The sequence below is a fragment of the Hyperoodon ampullatus genome (genome assembly GCF_949752795.1).
Source record: "Hyperoodon ampullatus genome assembly, chromosome: 18".
Classification (NCBI taxonomy): Eukaryota; Metazoa; Chordata; class Mammalia; order Artiodactyla; family Ziphiidae; genus Hyperoodon; species Hyperoodon ampullatus.
Genome location: NC_136931.1, coordinates 28,101,048 through 28,124,678, shown reverse-complemented (window position 1 = coordinate 28,124,678; position 23,631 = coordinate 28,101,048). Strand labels below are relative to the sequence as shown.

General features: G+C 52.7%; 2 protein-coding genes across 2 annotated transcripts; both read left to right on the top strand.

The window, feature by feature from the left end:
* Positions 1-216: 216 nt before the first annotated feature.
* CCL22 (C-C motif chemokine ligand 22) lies at positions 217-4,370 on the top strand (the record flags this gene model as incomplete). Its single annotated transcript, XM_079724179.1, has 3 exons — positions 217-289; positions 1,510-1,633; positions 4,286-4,370. The coding sequence occupies 3 exons, from the start codon at positions 217-219 to the stop codon at positions 4,368-4,370; spliced, it is 282 nt and encodes a 93-aa protein (XP_079580305.1).
* A 9,862-nt stretch (positions 4,371-14,232) lies between these two features.
* Positions 14,233-23,295, top strand: CX3CL1 (C-X3-C motif chemokine ligand 1; the record flags this gene model as incomplete). Its single annotated transcript, XM_079723805.1, has 3 exons — positions 14,233-14,320; positions 20,139-20,259; positions 22,215-23,295. The coding sequence occupies exons 1-3, from the start codon at positions 14,251-14,253 to the stop codon at positions 23,293-23,295; spliced, it is 1,272 nt and encodes a 423-aa protein (XP_079579931.1). The 5' UTR covers positions 14,233-14,250.
* Positions 23,296-23,631: the final 336 nt, after the last annotated feature.

The following is a 23,631-nucleotide window of genomic DNA, read 5'->3' as shown; positions in this document are numbered from 1 at the left end:
GTGGGGGTCCCCTTTGAGTGGTTCCTGGCCACAGAGAATTTCCTTCTCTTTGGAGGAAGTGGGAGTTCTTCTTTCATAATGTGAATGTCAGAGATTCTGGGCTCACCGGTGACTAAGAGTGTCTGAGGCCTGTGGGTGTAGCAAGCATTTAAATACCAGAGCTTCCTGTCCTTTGGCGATTGTAGACACCTGAGCTGGGACACACAGGACAAAAGTATGGGCAGCCTGCAGACCCCACTCCTGGCTGCCCTCATCCTCCTTGCTATGATACTTCAAGCAACAGAGGCAGGTGAGGCTGGGAAGAGGGAGGGCTCTCTGCAGAGGTCAAGGTCAGATACTGGGGTATCTTCCTCATGTGGTAGAAAGAGCACTGAACTGAGAGCAGAAGACCCCAATCTGCCATTGGCTCTTGGGCTAGTCCTATTGCTTCTCTGGACCTCAGTTTATACATCTGTTAAATGGATAGTCTTGAAGGCTTGGAGTCTAGGATCTATCTCAGCTGGGCTCGGGGTGGTAGTGGGCATGGCCCAGGGTCTCCTACTCCAGAGAACTCAAGGGTAGGGCCTTGGGATGTGAAGAAGGAGCCACTGAAGGAGGCCAGCTGGGCTGGGTAAAGGCAGGAGCAGCGGTGAGAGATATTCCCTTGGAAAACCAGTCCTGCCCTCTCTCCACCCCATTTTTCTCCCGAAACTGCCCTCAACACTGGGTTCCTGACTTCTCTTTCCATCCCAATGTACACTCTTCTGTCCTATGATGGGTAGGGGAATGAGCACTGGACTGGGAGTCCGGGAGCTAGGAACAGTACTGCTCAGTTATTGGGGTTCCTGAGCACCTTCCCTGCATTACAGGCCCCATAGAGTAGGTACTATTATTACCCCCTGGGTCTGAGGAGGAAATTAGGTCTCAGAGATGTTAAGTGACTCACGGCAGAGCAAGACTCGAACCCGGGCTTCCGTGCCTGGACTCTGCCTGAGCCCTTGTCCTGACTCTTCAGGGTCATGCTGTGTGATCTGGGCAAGTCCTCCCCCATCTCTGGACCTCAGACTCACCATTTGTACCATGAAGGGGATTAGAGTATATGTGAGCTGAAGGGAAGTTCTCAGATTACCTGGGAAGTTCTTCAAAATGTCCACCTGATTCAGCAGGGCTGGGACTAGGCACCAAGCTTTTCTGACAAGCTCCTAGGTGATGCTGATGGTGTGGGTCCACAGACCTCAACTTGAATAACAAGGTTCTAAGGCTCCTTCCTGTTCAGCATCTCTGGTCCCATCTAGAGCTTAGGGCATTGTTGATGCTCGGTCATTCTGAATCCCTCTCCCTTGAGCTGACCAACGCAGAGTGTAGACTTTGGGCACTTAGCGGCTTCTCAGAGGCCCCAAGAGTGGGGACTTTGAGGGGCCAGAATCCTCTGGACACCAACCTTCCACATGAGAACAGAAAAACTGGGTGTCAGAGGTTTGGGCCAAGGGAGAGCAGCCTGTGACTCCTCTGAGCACACTTCTTCCCCAGGCCCCTACGGTGCCAACGTGGAGGACAGCATCTGCTGCCGGGACTACATCCGTCACCCCCTGCCCCTGCGTTTGGTGAAATATTACTACTGGACTTCGGACTCCTGCCGGAGGCCTGGCGTGGTGTGAGTAGGAAGCCGGGGAGACAAGACCTTGGAGAGGTGGACGGGTGTGGCCTGGGAGGCTTCAGGTGCACCCAGGGATGGAGGAATGCAGATGAGCACCCAGATGTCAGCTGGGAGCACTTGGCTGAACTAGATGGCTCAGCTGAGGCTTGGGTGTACCAAGAAAAAAATATCATGTTATCATTCAACAGATATTATCAGGTACCTCTTATGTGCCAGGCAGCGTGCCAGATCCTGAGGACGCAGAGGGTGCCGCTCCACGCCGGCAAGGCAGATAGGTAGTGCAGAGCTGCCGTAAAGTGTAGGGTTCAGGATACGGGCAGTATGCCTGGTTCTGCTGAGTCAGCAAAGATGCTCCCATCAGAAGCATCTTGGATCCCCAGTGCCCTGGGAGTCAGTTATTTGAGGCAGCCTATTCTTACCAGGAGTGTGTTAAGAGCTGACACTAAGTGCTTCCTCAGGGCCAGGCACTGTTCTGAGCATGACTGATTAATTCTCACAATGATCCTATAAGAAGGTGCTATTCTTTCCATTCTACAGATGGAGAAACAGGCTTGGGGTGGGGTGAGGGGAGAAGTGACTTGCTCAAGGTTGCCCAGGCTGGAGCCAGGACTCCTGGGCCCTTGTTTAGGGCTTTCTCCTAAGGTTCTTATTCTCCTTTGCTTCTTTGTTTCCTCTTCCTCAGCCTGGAGCCTGCCCCCGCCCCCGCCCCCGCCCCCGCCCCTCCCCCTGCCCCCGCCCCCGCCCCTCCCCCTGCCCCCGCCCCCGCCCCTCCCCCTGCCCCCGCCCCTTCCTCTCCCCCGCCCCCGCCCCTCCCCCTGCCCCCGCCCCTTCCTCTCCCCCCGCCCCCGCCCCTCCCCCTGCCCCCGCCCCTTCCTCTCCCCCTGCCCCTGCCCCTGGCTGGGTGACGCAGCCCCTCTTGGCTGCTGTCTGCCAAACCACAGAGTGGGGGGTGTTTGAGCTTGGGGACTTATGACCCCCTTTGGGGCCCTGTCATCTTCTCATCTTCATCCTTCTCACTCATCTTCCGTCCCTCAGAGGGGTCTGTGGGTAAAATACAAGAAGGCTGAAATGGGAAGGCCTGCCACAGTTCTGGTCACTTCAATACTGGGCCTCAGTTTCCCCATCAGTATAACGGGAGTGATCACTTTCATTTATTTTTTTAATCAAACAGGTAGAGAGTGCTTGTTAAGTGCTAGGCACTGTTATAAACGCTTTATAAACATGAAATCATTTAATCCTTCAAGCAACCCTATGTAGTAGGTACTGTTACAATCCCCTTTTTACAGGTGCATAAATGTGCACAGCGAGCTATGGGGCCTCTCAAGCATCACAGGGCACAATAATAGTAAGTGGGAGGTGTACTACTCGATGCCTGGCATATAATAGATACTAAATGAGAGATGGTACACATGTGATTATTGGATCTTGAGCCAGAAGGGATTCTAGAAAGAATGTGGCTCAATGAATGAGAAGATCAAAGCTCAGAGAGGGCCTGAGCCTTGTCCAGTGTCACAAAGCAGCCAGGGCAGGCTGTCCACGTGGCCAAGATCAATACTGCTTTGCTGCCTTCTTTGTTCTTTCTGTTCATTGGTCATCTGGGGGTGTGTGTGCGTGTGTGTGTGTGTGTGTGCAGATCAGGGGTGTTTGATGCAGCTCTGGCAAAAGTGGAAGCCTTAGCCCACTACTGCCATGTGGTCTTGGGCTATTGTTCACCTGTCCTCTCTGTGCTCAGGTCTCTCAGAGGGGCCTGGATGGGGATGCTCGTTCACAGCAAGCACGATGAGTCAGGTCTTACCAGCTCTGGCACTTAGGCAAGTTGCTTTACCCCATTGGGCCTCACTTTCTTCAGCTATGAAGTAGATAGAATACTGGAGGCTCATAAGGTTGTTGTAAGGACTTATTAAGGAAATCAATGTTAAAAGTTCAGGCCAGGGCTTCCCTGGTGGCGCAGTGGTTGAGAGTCCGCCTGCCGATGCAGGGGACATGAGTTCATGCCCCGGTTCGGGAAGATCCCACATGCTGCAGAGCGGCTGGGCCCGTGAGCCATGGCCACTGAGCCTGCGCGTCCGGAGCCTGTGCTCCACAACAGGAGAGGCCACAACAGTGAGAGGTCCACGTATCGCCAAAAAAAAAAAAAAAAAAAAATTCAGGCCAGGTCCTGGCACAATTATATATCACCTACTGTCTGCTGTGCACTGTTCTGAGCACTCCAGTTTATATTAACTCATCAAATCTTCATCAAATTCCTATGAGGTTGGACCAGAATTATCATGCCCATTTTACAGATGTGGAAACTGAGGTTCAGAGAAGTTAAGGGACTTGCTAACATGTGGCAGAGCTAGAATTCTAATCCGGATAGGCTGGCTCCAAAGTTCATGCTCTTGGCTACTACCCAATACTCTCTCCCAAGTCAATGTCAGCAAAGATTATGGGACTCCTGGGCATTCTATTTCCTGGCCTGACCTGACACTCATGGCTGGGGCTGAAGGTATGGAAAGTCCTTGCTGCTTATCTCCCCCTCTCCTTCTTAAGAAATGTGTTTGCCTACAGCAGGTGACTCATAATTGCTAAGGTTCTACAGCGGGGCTGTGGCACCCTTGCTGCATGCTAATGGGGCCTCCTTGTCTCCCTGGTGTCTCTGCCTTCCAGCTTGCTAACCATGAGGGACCGAGAGATCTGTGCTGATCCCAGACTGCCCTGGGTGAAGAAAGTTCTCCAGAGGCTGGGCCAATGAGGCAGGCCCTGCCCTGATGACCGTGGCCTTGGCTCCTCCAGGAAGGCTCATGGAGCCCCACCTCCCTGCTGTTACAGCTGCTCCCCGACACAACCCTGTGCCAACAACCCTCTCAGCGGTCCCTGATCTTGATCTCTGCAGCTGTCACTCCCAGTCAAGCCTCCAACTGTCACTCTCATGTCCCCACTTACCCTTCCAACCCATCCTCTGCCCCACCAAAGCCAGAGGGTCCACAGTCCTGGTCAGTCAGTCCCCTGCTCAAAATCCTTCCATGGCTCCCCTTTGCCCTAGGCTGAGGTCAGAGCTCCTGAGCCTGGCATCCCTGCCCTCCAGATCTGGGTCTTATCCTTTGCCTCCAGCCCTGACTCATTTCCTTTCATGCATGTTGGACTCCGGCTCCCTGTTCTCCCAAACCCATGTCATACATTTCCACTTCTGGCTCTTTTCCTGAGCTGCTCCTGACACCCAGAATGTCTCCCCATCCTCTGCACATGTCCCACCCCACCAGCCCTCCAGGGCATCACTCAACCTAAGCAGCCAGTAATTGAGAGTCATTTTTTAGACTTCCCCTGGCCCTCTGCCCCCTTTTAACAGCCCTGATCACAGTCTGCCCAGAATTCTCAGGAACTGGGAGCTTGTCCTCCAGCCCCACCAGCTGGACCAATATCCACACCTGAGTTACTTTTGTCTCCCGGCCTCTGGCACAGAGCACAGGGCCTGGCTCAGAATCAGGGCTCAGTAAGAGGCTGCAGATTGAATCAATAAAAGTAATGTCTGTCTCCCACCTCTCAAGGGCTCTCACACATCAATACAGAGACTCAAGGTCATCTAGAGAAGGGCTGGCGGGGTTCATTAGGAAGCCTCAAATTTACCCAGATTCACCTTTCTTCCCCATGTTACCTCTTTAACTTTCTTGCCTCCCTTGTTTTTTTTTGTTTTTTTTTTTGTTTGTTTTTTGCGGTATGCGGGCCTCTCACTGTTGCGGCCTCTCCCACTGCAGAGCACAGGCTCTGGACGCGCAGGCTCAGGGGCCATGGCTCGCAGGCCCAGCTGCTCCGCGGCATGTGGGATCTTCCCAGACCAGGGCACGAACCCGTGTCCCCTGCATCGGCAGGCAGACTCTCAACCACTGCACCACGAGGGAAGCCCTCCCTTGGGTTTTTTACTGTTTCTCCAACCTCCAACATCCAGGCCTGACCTCTTCAGAGTCCCGAATTTCCTCTTCCTCCTTCCCCAAATAGCTGCCAACCAAATTCCTGCTACGGGGTGAATGAGTACCCTTGGCTTGGTATTATAAGCTCTAGTTATATTTGTATAAGAAAAGAGGGCAAATGCTTAAAAGGCCAAATGGATGACTGGAAGAATTTTAAGAAATGTGTGGGAGGGGGACAAGGCAGAGATTTCCTGGTCCTTGGAGTGAATGTGTGGGGTATAGTTAAGTGAAAGAGCCTTGGATGGAGGTAGTTCTCAGGTGGCTGGGGCCAGGCTAAGGACTGGGACTTAGGACTTATCTACACCTCTTTGAGGACCACAGGTTCCCCAGGTATCTGTGCTTGTTCCTTTCCGAGGGAGCCTGGTATAGTATGGCAGGGTGGTTGTTGCTGTGTGACCCTGAGGAGACCATCTAACCTCTCTGAGCCTCACCTGAGAATGAGAATACCTACCTTATGGGATTGCTGTGGGGCTCAGATCCAAGTCACAGAAAATGTGGCTTTGCCAGCCATGAAACTCAGTGTCTTCCAGGGCTTGTGTCCCCCCGGGAGCCCAAGGTCATTTGCCCACTATAGGCACCGGAAGTGTTAACCTGCCCACTGCCCGTGCACAGGGCCTTCAATTGTTCTGGGATCTCCCTCCGCTCCTGTCCTGCCCTTGCCCCTCAAGCCTTCTGGAAAATAAATCCTCTACAACAATATCTGTTTTGTTCCTTGGCATGTGCTGTTCCTGTGAGGTGGGGCAGGGGACCCATGGCCCCTCTCTCTCAGTGGGGAAGCCCTTGACATTGATATGTGAGCTGGCTTGCCCTAGGTCACCCTGTGAGAAGGTGGGGAATCCCAGCTAGACATGAGGACCTGGGAAGTCGCTGAGCAGGTGCCAGCAGGGAACCCCAGACATCTGTCCACCCGGGACCACTTGTCAGGAGGAGCTGATGAAATCATTCATTCAGTCCTCAAGTCTAGATCTCTGAGCAGCATATTCATCCATTCATTCAATAACCCAATCTCAACCTTCCCACTTCAAGGGTGGACACAGAGGCAGAGGAGAGGATATCAGTCAGGAAATGCTACTTCTTGCAAAAAACAACCCCCCAAATCTCAGTGGCTCAACTCCATAGAAGTTTTTTTCTTCTCACATGAAGTCTTATCAGGCATTCCTGGTCTGTGGGCGACCTTCCGTCCATGTGGTCATCCAAGGACCCAGGCTGCTTCCTTCTCATGGCCCTGCCCACCTCCAGGACCAGGTCTCCTCTCCATCATTCAGCAGATGAGAAAACAGAATAGAGGCTTGTGGGAAGGTTTTTTATGAGCTGGGCCAGGAAGAGGGGCTCCTCACTTCTGCCCACGTGCCATTGGCCGAACTTAGTCACATGACCACCCTGACAGCAAGGGCTGCTGGGAAGTACAACCAAGCTGTGTGTCCAGGAGGAAGAGGGAGTGAGTTTGGGGAGCACTCCAAACCCAATTCATCTGGCGCTAACTTCCCTGGACCCTCAAATGGGCCTGCTTCCCTGAAGTTCCTGGACACAGCTCACTCTGCCAAAACAACAACAAAAAAGGACTCCTCTGCCCTTGGTGCATCTTCATTATTTCCTCGGTGTGCATACCGTTCCATGGACATCTTGGCACAAGTGGCCTTTGTTCCCTTTTGGATCTGGCTCTCACAGTGAGATTTCCAGGGTTGAAGCTACAGACACCTAGAACATTGTCTGGGAGGCATGGAGAAGCATGATGAAGGGCACAGGTCACGGATCCAGACAGATATAGGAACTCTCACTGGCTGCGTGTCTGGAACAAGTTACTTGGTCCCTCTGAGCTTCAATTTCTCCCTCTGTGAATAGGGGGCAATAAAAGCACATGGTGCATGTAGTTGTGAGAATCTCATAAGAAAGTACAGACAGCCCAATAACAAAATGGGCAAAGACTTGGATGGACAGTTCTCCAAAGAAGATATTCAACTGGTTAACAAGCACATTGTAGGGGAGCAATATTTGCCCCCCCAGAATGTGTCTCTTTGGCATGAGGACTAATTTAGGCTGATTTTTTTTTTTTTTTTTGCGGTACACGGGCCTCTCACTGCTGTGGCCTCTCCCATTGCGGAGCACAGGCTCTGGATGCGCAGGCTCAGTGGCCATGGCTCATGGGCCCAGCCGCTCCGCGGCATGTGGGATCTTCCTGGACCAGGACACGAACCCGTATCCCCTGCATCGGCAGGTGGACTCTCAACCACTGCGCCACCAGGGAAGCCCTAGGCTGATTATCTTTAAGAAACAGAAGACTCGGGAAGTTTTCCTTGTTACTTCCACCTTAACTGCCTGAAAGAATTTAGATAAAGGACTGGTCACAGTTATAGAGCTATCGCCAGAGGTATCTGCAAAGAATATGGGGCTAACTACGGTGGGGAGGACTCGGCAGCGTCTAGAGATCAGGGTCCACTTTGTGTCCCGTTGTCTCTGCATGACCCAGCAAACATTTATTTACCAAACATTTGCTTTTCTATCTCCCTGTGGATTGTCTTCCTCCCCTTTGAAGTCCCAAACCACTACCCCCAGCAGCCTCTTGTCTTTAGCTGAAGATAGTATTTAACGTGAAGGTTTCAGCCATTTTGGCAAGTTACTCAGTTTTCCTGGGCCTCTCCCATATATACAAGTTATTAAACTTTTGTTTGATTTTCTCTTGTTAATCTGTCTCATGTCAATTTAATTCTTAGACCAGCCAGGAGAAACTAGAAGTGTAGCGGAAAATTTCTTCCTACCCAACACATGAAAAGATGCTTAACAACACTAATCGTTAGGGAAATGCAAATCAAAACCACAATGAGATACCACTTAATACTCATTAAGATGGCTATTATATATATATATATATATATATATATATATATATATATATATATATATATATATATATATATAAAACAAGGTTGGTGAGGGTGTAGGGAAATTGGAACCCTTGTGCATTGGTGATGGGAATGTAAAATGGTACAGCAGCTGTAGAAAACACTGTGACTGTTTCTCAAAAAATTAAACATAGAACTGCCATATCCAGAAATCCCACCTCTGGGCATACACACAAAAGAATTGAAAGCAGGGACAGGAGCAGATATTTGTACACCTGTATTCATTGCAGCATTTTCTGAAATAGCCAGAAGGTGGAAACAACCCAAGTGTCCATCGATGGACGGATGCGTAAGCAAAATGTGGTCTATCCATACAATGGAATATAATTCTGCCTTAAAAGGAAGGAAATTTTGACACCTGCTACAACATGGATGAACTTTGAAGACATCGTGGTAAGTGAAATAAGCCAGTCACAAAAAGCCAAATACTGTATGATTCTTAGAGGAGTCAAATGCATAGAAACAGAAAGCAGAATGGTGGTTTCCAGGAGCTGGGGCAGGAGGAAATGGGAGTTATTGTATAACGGGTCCAGAGTTTCAGTTTTGCAAGATGAGAAAGTTCTGGAGATGGATTGTGGTGATGGTTGCACAGCAATGTGAATGTACTTAGTGCCACTGAACTGAACACTTAGAAGTGGTTAAAACGTTAATTTTTACGTGCTGTATATTTTACCACACTAAAAAACAGGGTGTGGCCAGGCATGTGCACAAAGAGAGGAAATGCCCAGTGCATGGGGGTAGCCCTCTTTACTGGTCAGAAAAGGTGAGCTGGGCAGGACTGGCTGGGGCAGGGAAGGCTGTTCCCAAGGGGCCCTGGAGATGACCACCGCACTGGCCACCACATTCCTCCTACCATCCTGGGACCCCACAGGCCTGCCCAGGGCTCCCCACCCTGATCCCCATGATTTTCTGTTCTGCTTCCAATGCTGGGGGAATCTCTCATGTTCCACAAGAACGACACAGGCTCCCTGCCCTCTGGGACACCCATGCAGGGCCCCAGCCATCTGTGGGCCTGCAGAGGTATGGGTGGGAAGACCCCCATCCCTACCATCCCACCGACTCTGACAGAACCTACTTGCCTGCTGCCCAGCGCTGCTCTAGTTATTCCTCAGCTCAGAAGATACCCAGCTCCCGTTTGCCCCTGAACAGCATTCTCTTTCCTCACTCCAGCTTCAAAGTATCCAGCTGCAGCCTCCCAGCCCACTCCTTCCTCAGAACCAATGGCATTGGACCATTCCCCAACCCCTGCATAGGTCCTGTGCTTTCCACCTTGGTTAAGTTTTCTCTCTGCCTGGAATGGTCGGTCAAAATCCTGCCTGTCTGCATATGGCAAGTTACTTGTGAATCACAAAGGGAATAACACTTCTGCAGTGGAGAGATCTAGCGGTCGGCCATCAATCTCTCAAGAACAGTGGAATAACCTGTCCATCCTGGTGGATGTGATTGGTGTACAAAGTATTACTCATAATGGATTCTTTTTTTTCTTTGCGGTACGCGGGCCTCTCACTGTTGTGGCCTCTCCCGTTGCGGAGCACAGGCTCCGGACGCTCAGGCTCAGTGGCCATGGCTCACGGGCCCAGTCGCTCCGCGGCATGTGGGATCCTCCTGGACCGGGGCACGAACCTGTGTCCCCTGCATCAGCAGGCGGACTCTCAACCACCGCGCCACCAGGGAAGCCCTCATAATGGATTCTTACCAAGGATTTGTAGCCAAGATCTAATCGGGCCTCTAGATCTAACTTCCAGTTTACAGGAAATACATAAGGTAAAGGAACAAATTAGATGACATCACAAGGAAATAATTCAATAAATTAAGAATGAGAACAGCATGTGAGACAATGGTCCTGACTCTTCAGAAAGTCAATGTCATGAAAAATGTAAAGGAGGTCTATCGTAGAATAAATAGAAATAACCATAAGCAATGCATGGACCTAGATTGGACCCTGGTTCAATAGATAGATAGATAGATAGATGGATAGGTAGGTAGATAGATAGATGACAGATAGATAGATAGATATGTATGGATAGATAAATAGGTAGGTAGATAGATAGATAGATAGGAAAGAAGGAGGAGAGAGAAAAAGGGAGGGAAGGAGAAGAAACTTAAAATACATTTTGGGATAATTGGAGAAATTTGAATATTAACTAAATATTATAAGACATATAGGAATCATTGTTAGTTTTGTTAGGTGGGATAATAGTATTCTATTTATGTAAGACAATGTCTATACAATGGAGGTACGTGCTGAAGAATTCAAGGGGCAAAGTATCAGGCATCCATAATTTACTCTGAGATGGCTTAGCGAAAAAAAAAAAAAAAGAAAGATGAAGCAAATATGAAAAAATGTTAATCATTGAATCTTGGTGGTAGAGATAGGAAAGCTCTTTGTTTCATTTCTTCTTTATTGTTTATAGATTTTTCAAAACCATAATGTAAAAAAAAAGCAAAATTCTGCCCATCTTTTTTTTTTAAATAAATTTATTTTATTTATTTATTTTGGGCTGTGTTGGGTCTTTGTTGCTGAGTGCAGGCTTTCTCTAGTTGCAGGAAGCGGTGTATGTGCTTCTCATTGTGGTGGCTTCTCTTGCTGCAGAGCCCGGGCTCTCGGCGCACAGATTTCAGTAGTTGCGGCACGCAGGCTCAGTAGCTGTGGCTCACGGGCTCTGGACCGCAGGCTCAGTAGTTGTGGCGCACGGGCTTAGTTGCTCCACAGCATGTGGGATCCTCCCAGACCAAGGATCGAACCCATGTCCCCTGCATTGGCTGGAGGACTCTCAACCACTGCGCCACCAGGGAAGTCCCTCTGTCCATCTTCTGATTGAAATATCGTCTCTCATTCCTGCCTTCCTTGATTCCCAGACAAGAACAAAGGCTTCTCTCCCTCCCTAAGACCTGCAGCCTTCGAATCTCTGGTAGGACTTGTATCTTCTCCCTCCCAGTGATCTGGGGCTCCTTGGGGCAAAGACTTTGGCTTATTTGCCTATGCTCCCCCACCAACACTGTCCCACCACAGTGCCAGGCACACATCAGGGCTGAATAACAAACACCAATGGTTTCTGTGTGCCAGGCACTCTGAAAGTCCTTAGTTTTATGAACTCCCCCAGGGAGTGATTTGATGAAGTGGCTTTAGCACCCCATTTTACAGAAGGGGAGGCTTAGAGAGGTTAAGTCACTTGCCCAAAGTGATACCCCTCATAAGCGGTGGAGTCATGATTGTCTCCAGGTCTCACCAACCTAAAAGCCTGGCTCCTGTGTCTGAATTGAATCTAAACTCAGTTCTTAACACCCTGATGAGATAGGTGGGGTGACCATTCCAATTTTATGGGAGGGAAAGCTGGGCCAGTAGAAGATAGGGGATGTTCCCAAGGGCTGAACAAAGAAAAGAAGTGTTATATCTGTGTTTTGGCACCTGTTTTGTGCCAGGCTCTGAACTGGCACCTTAAGGGCACAAACTCAATTCTCACAGCATTCCACGAAGTGGGGATGGAAGGAGGTGGTGTAGTCTGGTGATCAGGAGCTCAGACTCCAGAGCCAGCTGGCTGGGGCAAATCCAGGCTCCCCCACTTCCTGGCTGGTGATCCTCAGAAAATTCCTTAACTTTTGCATGCCTCAGTTTTCCCATCCATAAAATGAACCACGATAATGGTATTTTGTTTACACCTGGGTTAGTTGTCATGATTTCCTGAATTAGTCCTACAAAGCACTTAAAACAGTGCCTATCTCAGAGTAAGTGTGAACTCAGAGAGGCAGGGAAGCCGCCCAAGATCACACAGAGATAGCGGCAGAGCAAGGATCATCTGATCCCAAAGCCCTTGCTTTCTAAATCCTTCTTTGGAGCATAGTCCGGGGCCAAGGGAACAGGGGTCTTTACCCCCAAATACCTGGCCCAACCCGGGTCTTGTCCTTTATGAAGTGTGGGGCTTCCCAGGACTTGCCTCTTGCCTCTCCCCTCTCCCCCTCCCCTCCTCCCTATTTCTCCCCCCTTCCTCCTCCCACGTGTCCCCTCCCCCGGCCCTCCCCCTCCTCCGTCTCGTCTTCCTCCTCTTCCTCCTCCCCCTTTTCTTCATCTTCTCCTACTTGGGCAGAACAGAAAGCCTTGGACCTCGGTTTGTTTCACTTCTTGTCCGCCTCTGGGCCTCAACAGCTATACACCGAGGGAAGTGAAGGTTACTAGCTTCGTATCTGCATGGCCTGCAACAGATTCTCTGAGCCTGAGTGGACATTGGCCAGTGCCAGGGGTGTTCCTCCCTGTCAAGGAGGGTCCAGGCTCTTAGCTCCACACCCTAGGCAGCTTTACTGTGCTTGGGTGAGAGAGAGGTACCCTGGCCTTGGGAGCTGTGACCCCTCCACCCAGCCCAGCCTAGACCAACTGGCTCCGTAGCCTGCAACAGTGCCTCACAAACTGGTTTTGCTCTGGCTGGCAGCCCAGACTTGCCTAGATGGGAGTGGGTTCACAGTTAACTCCTGTCCCAGACTGAGCTACGCTCCTGTTAGACTCTTCCAGAGTCCTGGGCATTATTGCCACTGCCTGAAGGGAAAGCAGCCATGCTGCACCCATTTATACCAGCAAGCACTTATACCAGTTTGGTGGGGGCTGATGGCCGATCATACCTGGTCCTGTTGTCACCACCTCTAACAAAGAGAGAACCTAGAAAGTCAGAGCTGCGCAGCTCCCTCCTCAGTGGATAAGCTCAACTCCCTCCTTGTACAGATGGAGCCCCCGTGAGGGGCCGGACTTTTTCAAGCACGCTGCCGAGTTAAGGACCAACCGAGAGGCCCTGAGTTACCAGGGGTGAGGCTGGCAGCCGTGTTTTTCCCGTGGGCTCGCAGAGGGCCAGAGCCAGCGATGGGAGTGGGTGCAAATGAGGAAACGACGGGTAGGGGGGCTGGAAGCAGGGAGGCCGGGGCTCTTGCCTGTGTTCTGCCCGAACTGCCCACGCCCTGCTCACGCCTACCCTTCTCTGTGGCAGCGGGAGGTGGGTTCTCTGCTCTGATGACCTCTATGACCTGGCATGATTCTGCCCCCTCTCTGGGCTTCAGTTTGCCCATTTGTCCCTATGAAGTTGGGCGGGATCATTCTTTCGGCAGGCATTTGCTGTACGGTGTCCCTGCTGTTTGCCAGGCTGCATGCTGGGCTCGGAGGATACTTCATCGAAGTATCCATCGAAGGACCTCGATGAACGAGGTACCCCGGGCGTTGGGGCTTTAAGAGGTAAGGGCTGGAGGTCCTTCCTGGCGTGGGAGAGCTACCTCCCAGACCGAAGGAGACTTCGTCAGACCCAGCCTGACGGGCCCTGTGTCCTCCTGGCTTGCCCGCAGCCAGCATTCTCGAGTCTTCTGTCCTTTGGTTTACTGCCCACTTAGGAGCGAGGGCCCCAGGTCGGACCCTAGGGCGTGTGCCAGCTCCCAGTAGGAAGGTGGCCCCAGCAGATGGGAGGAGAGCAGGCCCTTTGAACCCTAGCAGGCTTCGTCCAGCTTCGCAGGCGGGTCCCCGTATGAGACGCCAGCCCATTACCCCCACCAGGAGCCCTCGCCCAGAGCCTGGGAGCCGACTCAGCTCCTTGGCAACATGCTAAGGAATTCAGTCTCTGCACACGCTCCCTTCCTCTCTCCTCCCACCGCCTGCCTGCTGCCTGCGGGGGCGAGCGAGGCAGAGGCAGTGGAGCCCCATTATAAACCGCGGCAGAGCTCAGGCAGCGAGGGGACAGCACCGAGCCCCGACGAGGGCCCCCACCGCCTGCCCCGGCAGCCCCGGACCCCCTCGACCATGGCTCTTCCACCTCTCTCGTGGCTGCTCCGTTTGACTGCCCTCTGCCATCTGATCGTGCTCCTGGCTGGTGAGTGTGGTGGACTCAGGCATAAGCGGGGTTGGGGAGACCCCAGCCCCACTTCTGCCCCTCAGGCCTCCATGAGGGCCCCCGGACCCTGCCCGTGTAAGGCTGAGATCCGTGGCAGCCCCTTCCTGACTGATATGCCGGAGGGGGCTGGGCATCTCCCTGGTGGCGGTCCTGGACTCAGGACTGCCCCTCCGGCTGGTAAGATTTACCGTCTCCGGAGACTGTCCCTGCCCGACCCAGTGAGCAAGGTGGCGACCGTGTGGCAGCACAGAGAGGTGGTGTGGGCGGCACAAGGTGCCGGGTGTGGAGGGGTGCCAGGAGGTGGGGCTGTGGGAAGCCCGAGGATGCTCTTGGTGGGCCCTGGGGTGGGAGCCCTGGCAGACTGTGGGCCGGTCTCCCTGCCCAGGGTTAATATGTAACCCTCAGCCCTGACTCCTGAGTCTCAGCTTGGCCCCGGGCTAAGCCACAGTTGGGACTTTCTCCTGCCCTGATTTCAAGTCCTTCCCAGGAGTAGGGGGCCCAGGACCAGTGGAGGTCAAGGTCATTGCAGCTCATGAATTCGGCTCATCATTGTTCCTCTGGCCTGTAGCCCCCAGTCCCTCTGCCTGTGTCTCCCCCATGATACTGCCTTTCTCCTACAAGCATAACTTAGAAATGTCTGCACCTCCAGTCACTTGCTTTCTGGAGCCTGGGACGTGACAGGGCATGATGTACCCATCCCACCCGACATGAGTAAGATGGAGGCCCAAAGAGGTTTAGAAACTGGCCTGAGGATGCACAGCCAGCAAGTAGGGCAGGAGAGGGTAAGACTGGGTGCAGGAGAGAGTGTGGATGCATGCTCACCACATCTGTGGATCACACTGCCTTCAGAAACCGTTTGAGTCAGCCCCATCCTCAGGGAATACCCGGACCATCCGGCAGGTTGGGGCTCAGAGAGGGTGGGAGGTTGCCTTAGGGCACACAGCCAGGCTGGGAAAATGAGAACCAGTCTCCAGCTTCCAGAGCACCTCCGTGGAGCAAACTGTCCCCTGAGCCCCTCTATTTGGGGGAAACCCACCAGTGGGGCGGAGAGCAGGTGGGTGGTGTGGTGCAGGCCTCGTGCCACTGGCCCTCCTGCTTCCTGGGCTAGAACACTGAGCTCCGAGGTGTTTGGGGATAGTGAGTACTGGAAGACGTGGACTCCGATGGAGGTTGCTTTGCCGTAGCCCTGACCCTGAGCGGGGTCTTGCCTTCTTTGGTCCCAGCTGCTGCACCTTTAAATATAGCTATTGCCTCCATGTGGTGAGGCTCTAATGCCTATGAGGATGCTTTGAAAGTGGGAGGAGGAGGGATTACTTATTCTAAGCTGGGGTGAAGGTCTTCTATGTTAGGATGGAGAGGGGATCCTGGGGGCACTCTGGATGCTCTATCCAGCAGCCCGAGGCTTCAAAATCATCAGGTTCCTGCCCTAATCTTGGTCACTGGTTTTGCTGGGAGATACATTATTTCAACCTTTCTGAGACTGTTTCTCCTCCTTTAAGACTGGGCATTTGGCTGGGCTCATCTTGGAAGTCCTTAGCCATGCTGACATTTGTGGCTCTGAGAGAGCCCCTGGGAACCCCTGCAGGACTAGGGAGTGGTCCACAAGCCGGAGAGAACCGGAAGGGGGCTGGGGACTTCGTGGCTACTGCCCTGGTTGGTGCAGGGTGGCGGCGTCAGTTCCCAAATGTGGGTTTGCAGGGCTGTGTCAGGCAAGAGGCTCCTCTGCTTTATATAACAAACCTGCAGATAGAAGTCAGAGCAGTGAATTTTTCTCCCCAAGCACTGACGCATTCACTCCCACTCAAGCTCCAACAAGAAAGAGAGAAAAAGAAATCTGAATTAAGCTGCTGTCGTCTGCCCCCCTGGTTAGGGTGTGGGTGGGGGGAAGGCAGAGGAGGATAAATCCAGAAGGTCAGGTCCAGGCCCAAGTCGAACTTAAATTAAAATTCCTCTATGTCTCCGTTGGTTAGGATTTTATACGTCACAAAGTGCTTCCTTGTGCATTTTGTTGATTCATTCACTGGCTGAGCACCTACTATGTGTCAGGCACAATTCTAGGTGCCGGGGACACATCAGTGAATAAAACTACCAGAGATCCCAGCCCTCAGCGTGCTGAACATCAACTGGAGAAGACAGGCAATCCTCAAAATAAATAGATTTGGTCTGTTAGAAGGAAAAAAGCGCCGTGATTTAAAAAAGCAGGGAGTCGGGGGTGGTGGGGAAGGTGTTGAGATTCTAAGTCGTGGGTCAGGGAGGAAGTGGGCGTTGAGGGAGCCGGGCGGGGACACATGGGTGTCTCCAGGGCAGCCCTCCTCAGTGTGGGATTCGGCCTCCAAGGGGACATTTGGCAATTTCTGGACACAGTTTTGGTTGTTACATTTCGGTTGGGGTTCTCAGGCACCTAGTACGCAGAGGCCAGGGATGATGCCAAATGTCCTGCGGTACACAGAACAGCCTCCATAACAAAGAATTATGTGGTCCAAGATGTCAGTGGTGTCTGCTGTTGAGAAAACCCTGCTCTAAGGGTCCAGATATTTTTAAAGCTTCATTCTCATAACCATCCTGCGAAGCAGGTATTATCATGTCCATTTTACAGGTAAGGGAATGGGGGCTCAGAGAACCTCAGTCACTCGTCCAGGACACACAGCTGAGCAATGGCTCAAGCCTTCTCTACCCCCAAATACCCAGAGACCCAGAACATTCCCATCTTTTCCTGCCTGTAATCCTCCAAACAGTCCTTGAGGTCCAGCCTAATGTACACCCCCTCTAAGAAACGTCTCCTGATCGCTTGCAGCTGGAAGTGGTCTCTCCCTCCTGTAAACCCTGGCACATTTGGGGTCTGTTCTGGAACATGGTGTTTTTACCTGGTGTTTAAGGCAGCCTAGAACAGTGGATGTCTAGGGCCTGGGAGGAAAACCAGATCTGCCACTAAGCAGCTGTGTGGCTTTGGGCAAGTCATTAAACCTCTCTGATTCTCAGCTTCTGCATCTTTAGAATGGGGATAAAAATCATCCCTTTGCAGGAATTAATGAGAGCAGATGTGTGTGTGCTGAGCATAAGGTCCAAAACACAGTAGGTGTTCTACTCAGAAAAGCTCTGATACTTTGTGGTTATGTCTTAGCTGTCCATCAGGCTGGGAGACTTCTGAGGGCAGAGATGGGCCTTGTTCATCCCTCTACTCCTCACAGGGCCTGGCAAGAGCCAGGTCGGCATTTGTTGGTTGGCTGAGTAAACATGGTGATCTGATAGCAATTATTGGATTGAGGTGCTCTTTCCAAGCTCAGCACCAGCACCTTCGGGAGGAGGAGCTCAGGGTTAAGGACAAGAGGGTCTGGGTCTTTGTAGATACTCAAAAGTAATTCAGATAAGTGTTGCCTGAATCAGGAAATGGATGGATGAATGGATGGATAATGAAGGATGTGTGAGTGGGCTGGTGAGAGATGGAGGGGTGGGTAGATGAAGGGGGTGGAGGGGATGGACAGGTGATAGGTGGGTGAGTGGGGCACGGATAGATTGATGCACCAGGGTGAGTGGGGATGGATGGGAGGTAGACAGGTGGGTGGCAGGGAATGGGTAGGGGATTGACAAGGGGGGGCAGATAAATGGATGGATGGATAGATGGATGGGGAGGTGTGTGAAGGGATAAGTAGACTGAGACATTATTTCCTTCAATGAATATTTATATCTACCTTATGCTGGATGCTGGGGAACACTGTGACACCAAGACATACAAGGTCCCTGTCCTCCTGACACTCATATGACAGGTAATAGATGACTGGCTGGTGGAGGCATTATCTCCAGTTACAGAAAAGAAAATTTCAGCTCTGAGAAGAAAAGACCCCCCAGTTAGTTACACAACCTTCTCAAGCAGAACCAAGAACAGAGCCTTGCCAGGGCCATTCAGGCACCACGGCAGAGGGTGGAGACTTTAGGACAGGCCACCTCTGTGGCTCTTTAAGCCCTGGAGGTGGGCAGTGGAAGCAAGTCAGAAGAGCAAATTGACCTGCCCGAGCTTATCCCTCCTGCCCGCTGGACAGCCTCTCCCGGGTCCAGGCCATCTGGGGGCACCATTTTTCTGGGGATTCCTCTGGAAGTCACCTGCCACACCAGTCCAGGGGCCGACTCCTGGCTCTACTCAACAGGACCTGGGGAGGCTGCAGCTGAGTCATTCTGAGGCCCCGTTCTGGGAAAAGGTGGGTGATAAAGCTCCCTTCACATCCTGGTTCCTCAGAGAGAAAGGGCTACTGGTGACTCAGGGACCGGCGGCACGGAGCCCGCCAGCCACCTTGGAGATACTAGTGCTGCCCCCTGATGGCCCAGCCTCACCCTGCAAGCCCCTTTCCCACAAAGCACGGCGGGCCGAAGCAGGGGAAATGATGAGAGAAGGGGTGGCAGATTCTAGAAGGTGTGTGTGCATGCCTGTATTTGAGAAGGCGGAGCGTGTTTGGTTTGCGTATCCACACACATAAGTATTTGTGTGTGAGCTGTGTGTGTTTTGGTGGAACCCACGGGGGGTCACCTGGGGCCTCCCTAGCTCTGCAGAGCTAAATTAGTTTGTTCCCTCAGCTCCACTGCCCTGGAAGTCCTGGCCTCTAGATTTTTGCAAAACCCTCTGAGGTCATGCTTCGGCTGCATATGACCTTGACCCAGATCTGACACTCAGGTTCTTCCTCATTTTTTGCATACCCCTCTAGAGCTTACAGCGAACAGAGTACATTTTGCTGGTGATTTTAGGGGAAGGTGGAAATGCAATGCAAACCACTTCGAATGTTTATATAAAATGTCTGGGTTCTCAGCTATCTGTTGAATCACCGTCACTCTGTCCTGGGGTTTCTGTCTGGCTCCACGTGGGACGCAGCCATCTGCAGGCCCCCGCCCATCTCACTGTGTCCCCACTCCATGTACAACGCATCTCCATTCCTCCTCCTTACGCCCGCTCCCAGCTTGCCCTGGGAATCCAAATGGCCCATTGCGTTCCTCCCAAGAAACTGCTTCCAAAATCATCCTGGCTCTTAATGGCAGAACAAAGGATCACCTACTCAGCACACTCCTTAGAAGGTGGTTGTACTTATATATTTAAAAAATTTTATTATCCGCTATGTGTGCCTGGTTGCATGTATGCCTTTATGTGTTTTTTTTGGGGGGGTGGGGGGCATATATATATGTGTCATTGTATTTGTTGCTATGAGTGTATGTGTGTGTCATCGGGTATACACGTGGGATGTGGATGGACCGAGGTCTGGGTGTGTCCCAGAGGTTGTGGAAATCCATGAATATGGGTCAGGCTGAGAAGGATGGATGGGATATGGTTGGGAGGGGGCGATAGTTGAGCAGGTGACTTTACTGGAGTAAAAGCATGGTGGGGGGAAAGGCAGCGCCCTGGGCCCAGAAGGGCTGGGAGCCAGGCCCAGCAGGAGAGCCTGTTCCATCACTTGCTGGCTGTGTGACCTCAGGCAGATCCTTGTCAGTCTCACACTCCTCTCCCCTGGGTGAACCAACTATAGCAACGTAATTTTTAAAATTAAGCACAATGTGCCAGGCAATAAGAGCTTTATAAGTAAGAATTCATTTTCATCCCCTTACAGCAACCCTCTGAGGTAGGTTCTATTGCTGTCTCTATTTTACAGGTGGGGAAACTGAGGCATAGAGAGGTTTGGCCCGGGACAGGGGGCTGAGGTCAAGGGTGTGGGGCATTGGTTCTGGTTTGGGGGGTGCGCGGTGGGGACAAACTGGTGTGGGGCTGGGAAGCCAGATGCCCATGGACAGTCCTGCTGACCCGGGGCCTCTGTGGGCTCAGGACAGCACCTCGGTGTGAAGAAGTGTAACATCACGTGCAGCAAAATGACCTCGGAGATCCCCGTGGCTCGTCTAGTTCACTACCAACGAAATCAAGAATCATGCGGCAAACGTGCCATCATGTAGGTACTGCCCTCTTGGCCTCTGAATTCCTTTCCGGCCCCGGGGTTGGTTCCCTGGCCTCCACTAATCCGTGTCCACATACTGTCACCCAAAGCTGGGCTCCTGGCCCAGGGCCTCTGCAAATGCTCCTCTTGCTCCTGACCTGCTGGCCTCCTCTTGCCAATCTTAATATCTGTGCCACAGGGCAAAGGTGAGCTGTGGCTTCCTGAACGGCCGTGGCCTGGAGATGCCACCCAGGGTGATGATTCCTTCTGGGCCAAAGGGTGTTTATGCAGCCCTCGAACCTGCTGGATTTCATGGGGGATGAAAACACGGTGCTCTGAATGTGCAGGCTCCAGACGCCAACAGATCTGGTGCAAATCCTGGCTTCACCACTTACAGACTGGGTGGCCCTGGTCATGTTGCCTACCCTCTGCGCTTTAGTTTCCTTATCTGTAAAATGGGTAGTTTGGGGAAGCTGAAAGGAGATAATGAAACTAAAGTGCTTGGCAGGGCGCCCAGAAGCTGCTGGCAATAGGAGAGGCCAAGGTTATTATCGCCATTGGACAGATGGGGAAATAGAATCCCTCTGAGACTTTGGGGAGGGGTCAAGCCAAGCCAGCTTCCCCTCTGGCTGTTGGGATCCCTGGCCATCTTGGCTGCTTGCTCCTCTGGGGTCCTTCTTGGGTACTGCCAATCGCCCAGCCCTGAGGCCTTTCCCCAGGACTGACCTTTGGGTCTTAAAGCGGCCTCAGCCAGACTCAACCAGACCCTGAGTCCTGGCAACAGGAAATGGCCAGCGGGCCTTCGAAGTAGGGGCTCAGCTAAAGGAAGCTGTACTTCCTCCCACTGATTGTTACTAAGAGGAGCAAGTGTGCTACTGCCTGACCTCTCTGCTCACCTGTCAAGACTCGCTTCCCGCAGACTCCCCCACGTATTTGCTTCTATTTTGTAGGCGAAGGGGAAGTGGGACGCTCCAGAGAGGAGATGATGGCACTGGGGCAGCACTGCACCTGTGGGGCCTACAGGGTCACGCTTGCTTTCTGGACCTCTCTGGCTTCCTAGCATACTGGAGCCAGGCACATTTACATTACCTCTCTGAGCCTTGGTTTCCTCATCTGTAAAATGGGGGTGCACGTGGTAGCCATCTTACAGGATGGGTGTGAAGTTTAACCAGGCAAAATGCCTAGCACAGGTCATGGTGTGGAGCAAGGGTCCCCGCCAGCTCTGAGCTGTGGTCTCGGTAGTAAACCAGCCGCACGCAGCTTCAAAGGAAGCTCAAGATCTGGATGGCACTCAGGGTCCCAGCAGGGCCACCACATATAGGGTTGGAGCTCCCTAGGGGCCCTTTCAGTCTGAGGATACACACTAGGAGAGGAGGGTAGAGGTCCGGAGGGCAGCCTGTATCTGAGGGAGAGGAGGAAGAGGACGTTAGGACATCGAGTCCTTTCCAGAGTGAGGAGGCCCTACCACCAAGCTTGCCAGTCTTACACCCGGTGGCAGAGAACACCGGTGACATCTTCTCCCAATCAGAAAACTTGCAACCCACAGCCCCCACCTTCATGTTAATGACATTATTATTACCGTTGTTATTATTTTACTGATCTCTTACTCTGAGCCAGAGGCTTTACATCATTTTCATCTTCTACAATAACACAGAAGTAGGGTGACCAACTTGTCCCAGTTTGCTGGAATTTTCACAAAAAGACCCGTGTCTTGAGAACGCCCTCAGTCCCCGTTTTTCTGGGATGGTTGGTCACCCCGCGGAAGGTAGGACTCTCTTTCCGGTTCTCAGGTGAGAACACGGAAGTTCCATAAGCTGAGCTGCCCCAGCTAAGAACTCATAGCTCACAGCTAGTAAGTAGTGGGGGCAGGATTTCTAGCCAGGTCTGCTCACCTGCAGTGCATGTGCATGATACCCCGACTCCCCATGGCATCTGGGCATCACTGGATCCTTTGTCTTCCTTCCTTGCAGCCTGAAGACCATGAAGGAAAAATTATTCTGTGCTGACCCACAGGAGAAATGGGTCCAGAAAGCCATGGAGCATCTAGACCGCAAGGCTGCTGCTCTAGGTTCAAATGGCGGCACATTCGAGAAGCAGATCGGCGTGGGTGAGCCCAGGACCAGCCCAGCCACCAAGGGAATGGACTGGTCTGAGGCCTCAGAGACCACATTCACAAGCGAAAGCAGTAGCCAGGACACACAGAGGGCCTTCGGGACTTCCCCAGAGCTGCCACCAGAAGTGGCTGACTCCAGGGGGACCAGGTCCCCCTCCACTTCAAAGACTCCGGATGGAGGGCCCGAGAGAACTGAGCTTTTCAACAAGGCTGCCGTCACCACCACCACGTCTTGGCAGAGTTCTACCGCCTACCAACCTGGGGCAGACCTCGAGGCTGAGGGGAAAGCCCCTGAGGCCCCCTCCACCCAGACCCCCTCCACCCAGACCCGCTCCACCCAGGCCCCCTCCACCCAGACCCCCTCCACCCAGACCCCCTCCACCCAGACCCTCCCCACCCAGGCCCCCTCCACCCAGGCCCCCTCCACCCAGGCCCCCACTATTTCACACACAGTCCCAGAGGACAGCACTGGGCCCAAAGGCCAACCTGGGTGGATCAAGGGACAGGACCCCACGCCAGAGAACTCTCTAGGGTCCAAAGAATTGGGTCCCACTTCAGCTCACACGGATGCTTTCATGGGGCCCGGCAGCGTGTCTGATGTCTTCGTGGTCCCTGTATCCTCTGAAGGGGCCCCCAGCACGGATCCATTGGCCTCGGGCAGCTGGACCCCCAAGATCAAGGAGCCCATTCATGCCACCGTTGACCCCCAGAGGCTGGGTGTCCTCATTACTCCCATCCCCGACTCCCAGGCAGCCACCCGAAGGCAGGCAGTGGGGCTGTTGGCCTTCCTCGGTCTCCTCTTCTGCCTGGGGGTGGCCATGTTTGCCTACCAGAGCCTTCAGGGCTGCCCCCGCAAGATGGCAGGAGACATGGTGGAGGGGCTTCGCTACGTTCCCCGGAGCTGTGGCAGTAACTCATACGTCCTGGTGCCAGTGTGAGCTGCCCACCTGCCTGCATCCAGTTGTTCAGCTCAGCTGCCTGGGGTCCCCCATCCTCACACTCACCTTCACCCAAGGGTCTCTCCCAAGCTGGGATGACTGGAGCAAGGAGGTGGGATCCTCTGGGTGGAACTGCCCCCAGCTCCTGGAGGTCACCCTTGACCATCCTTGACCTACTGTGGACAGAGGGGGTGGCCTCCACAACTCACTCCAATGTCCCAAGTCAGAAAACTCCCCTCTGCTGTTGGCTGGTTAGAGGGTCCCTTAGATACCGTGCCAGCCCCAGTGAACAATTATTTATTGAACGCCCAGCCCCTCTGACCCATACCCCTGCGG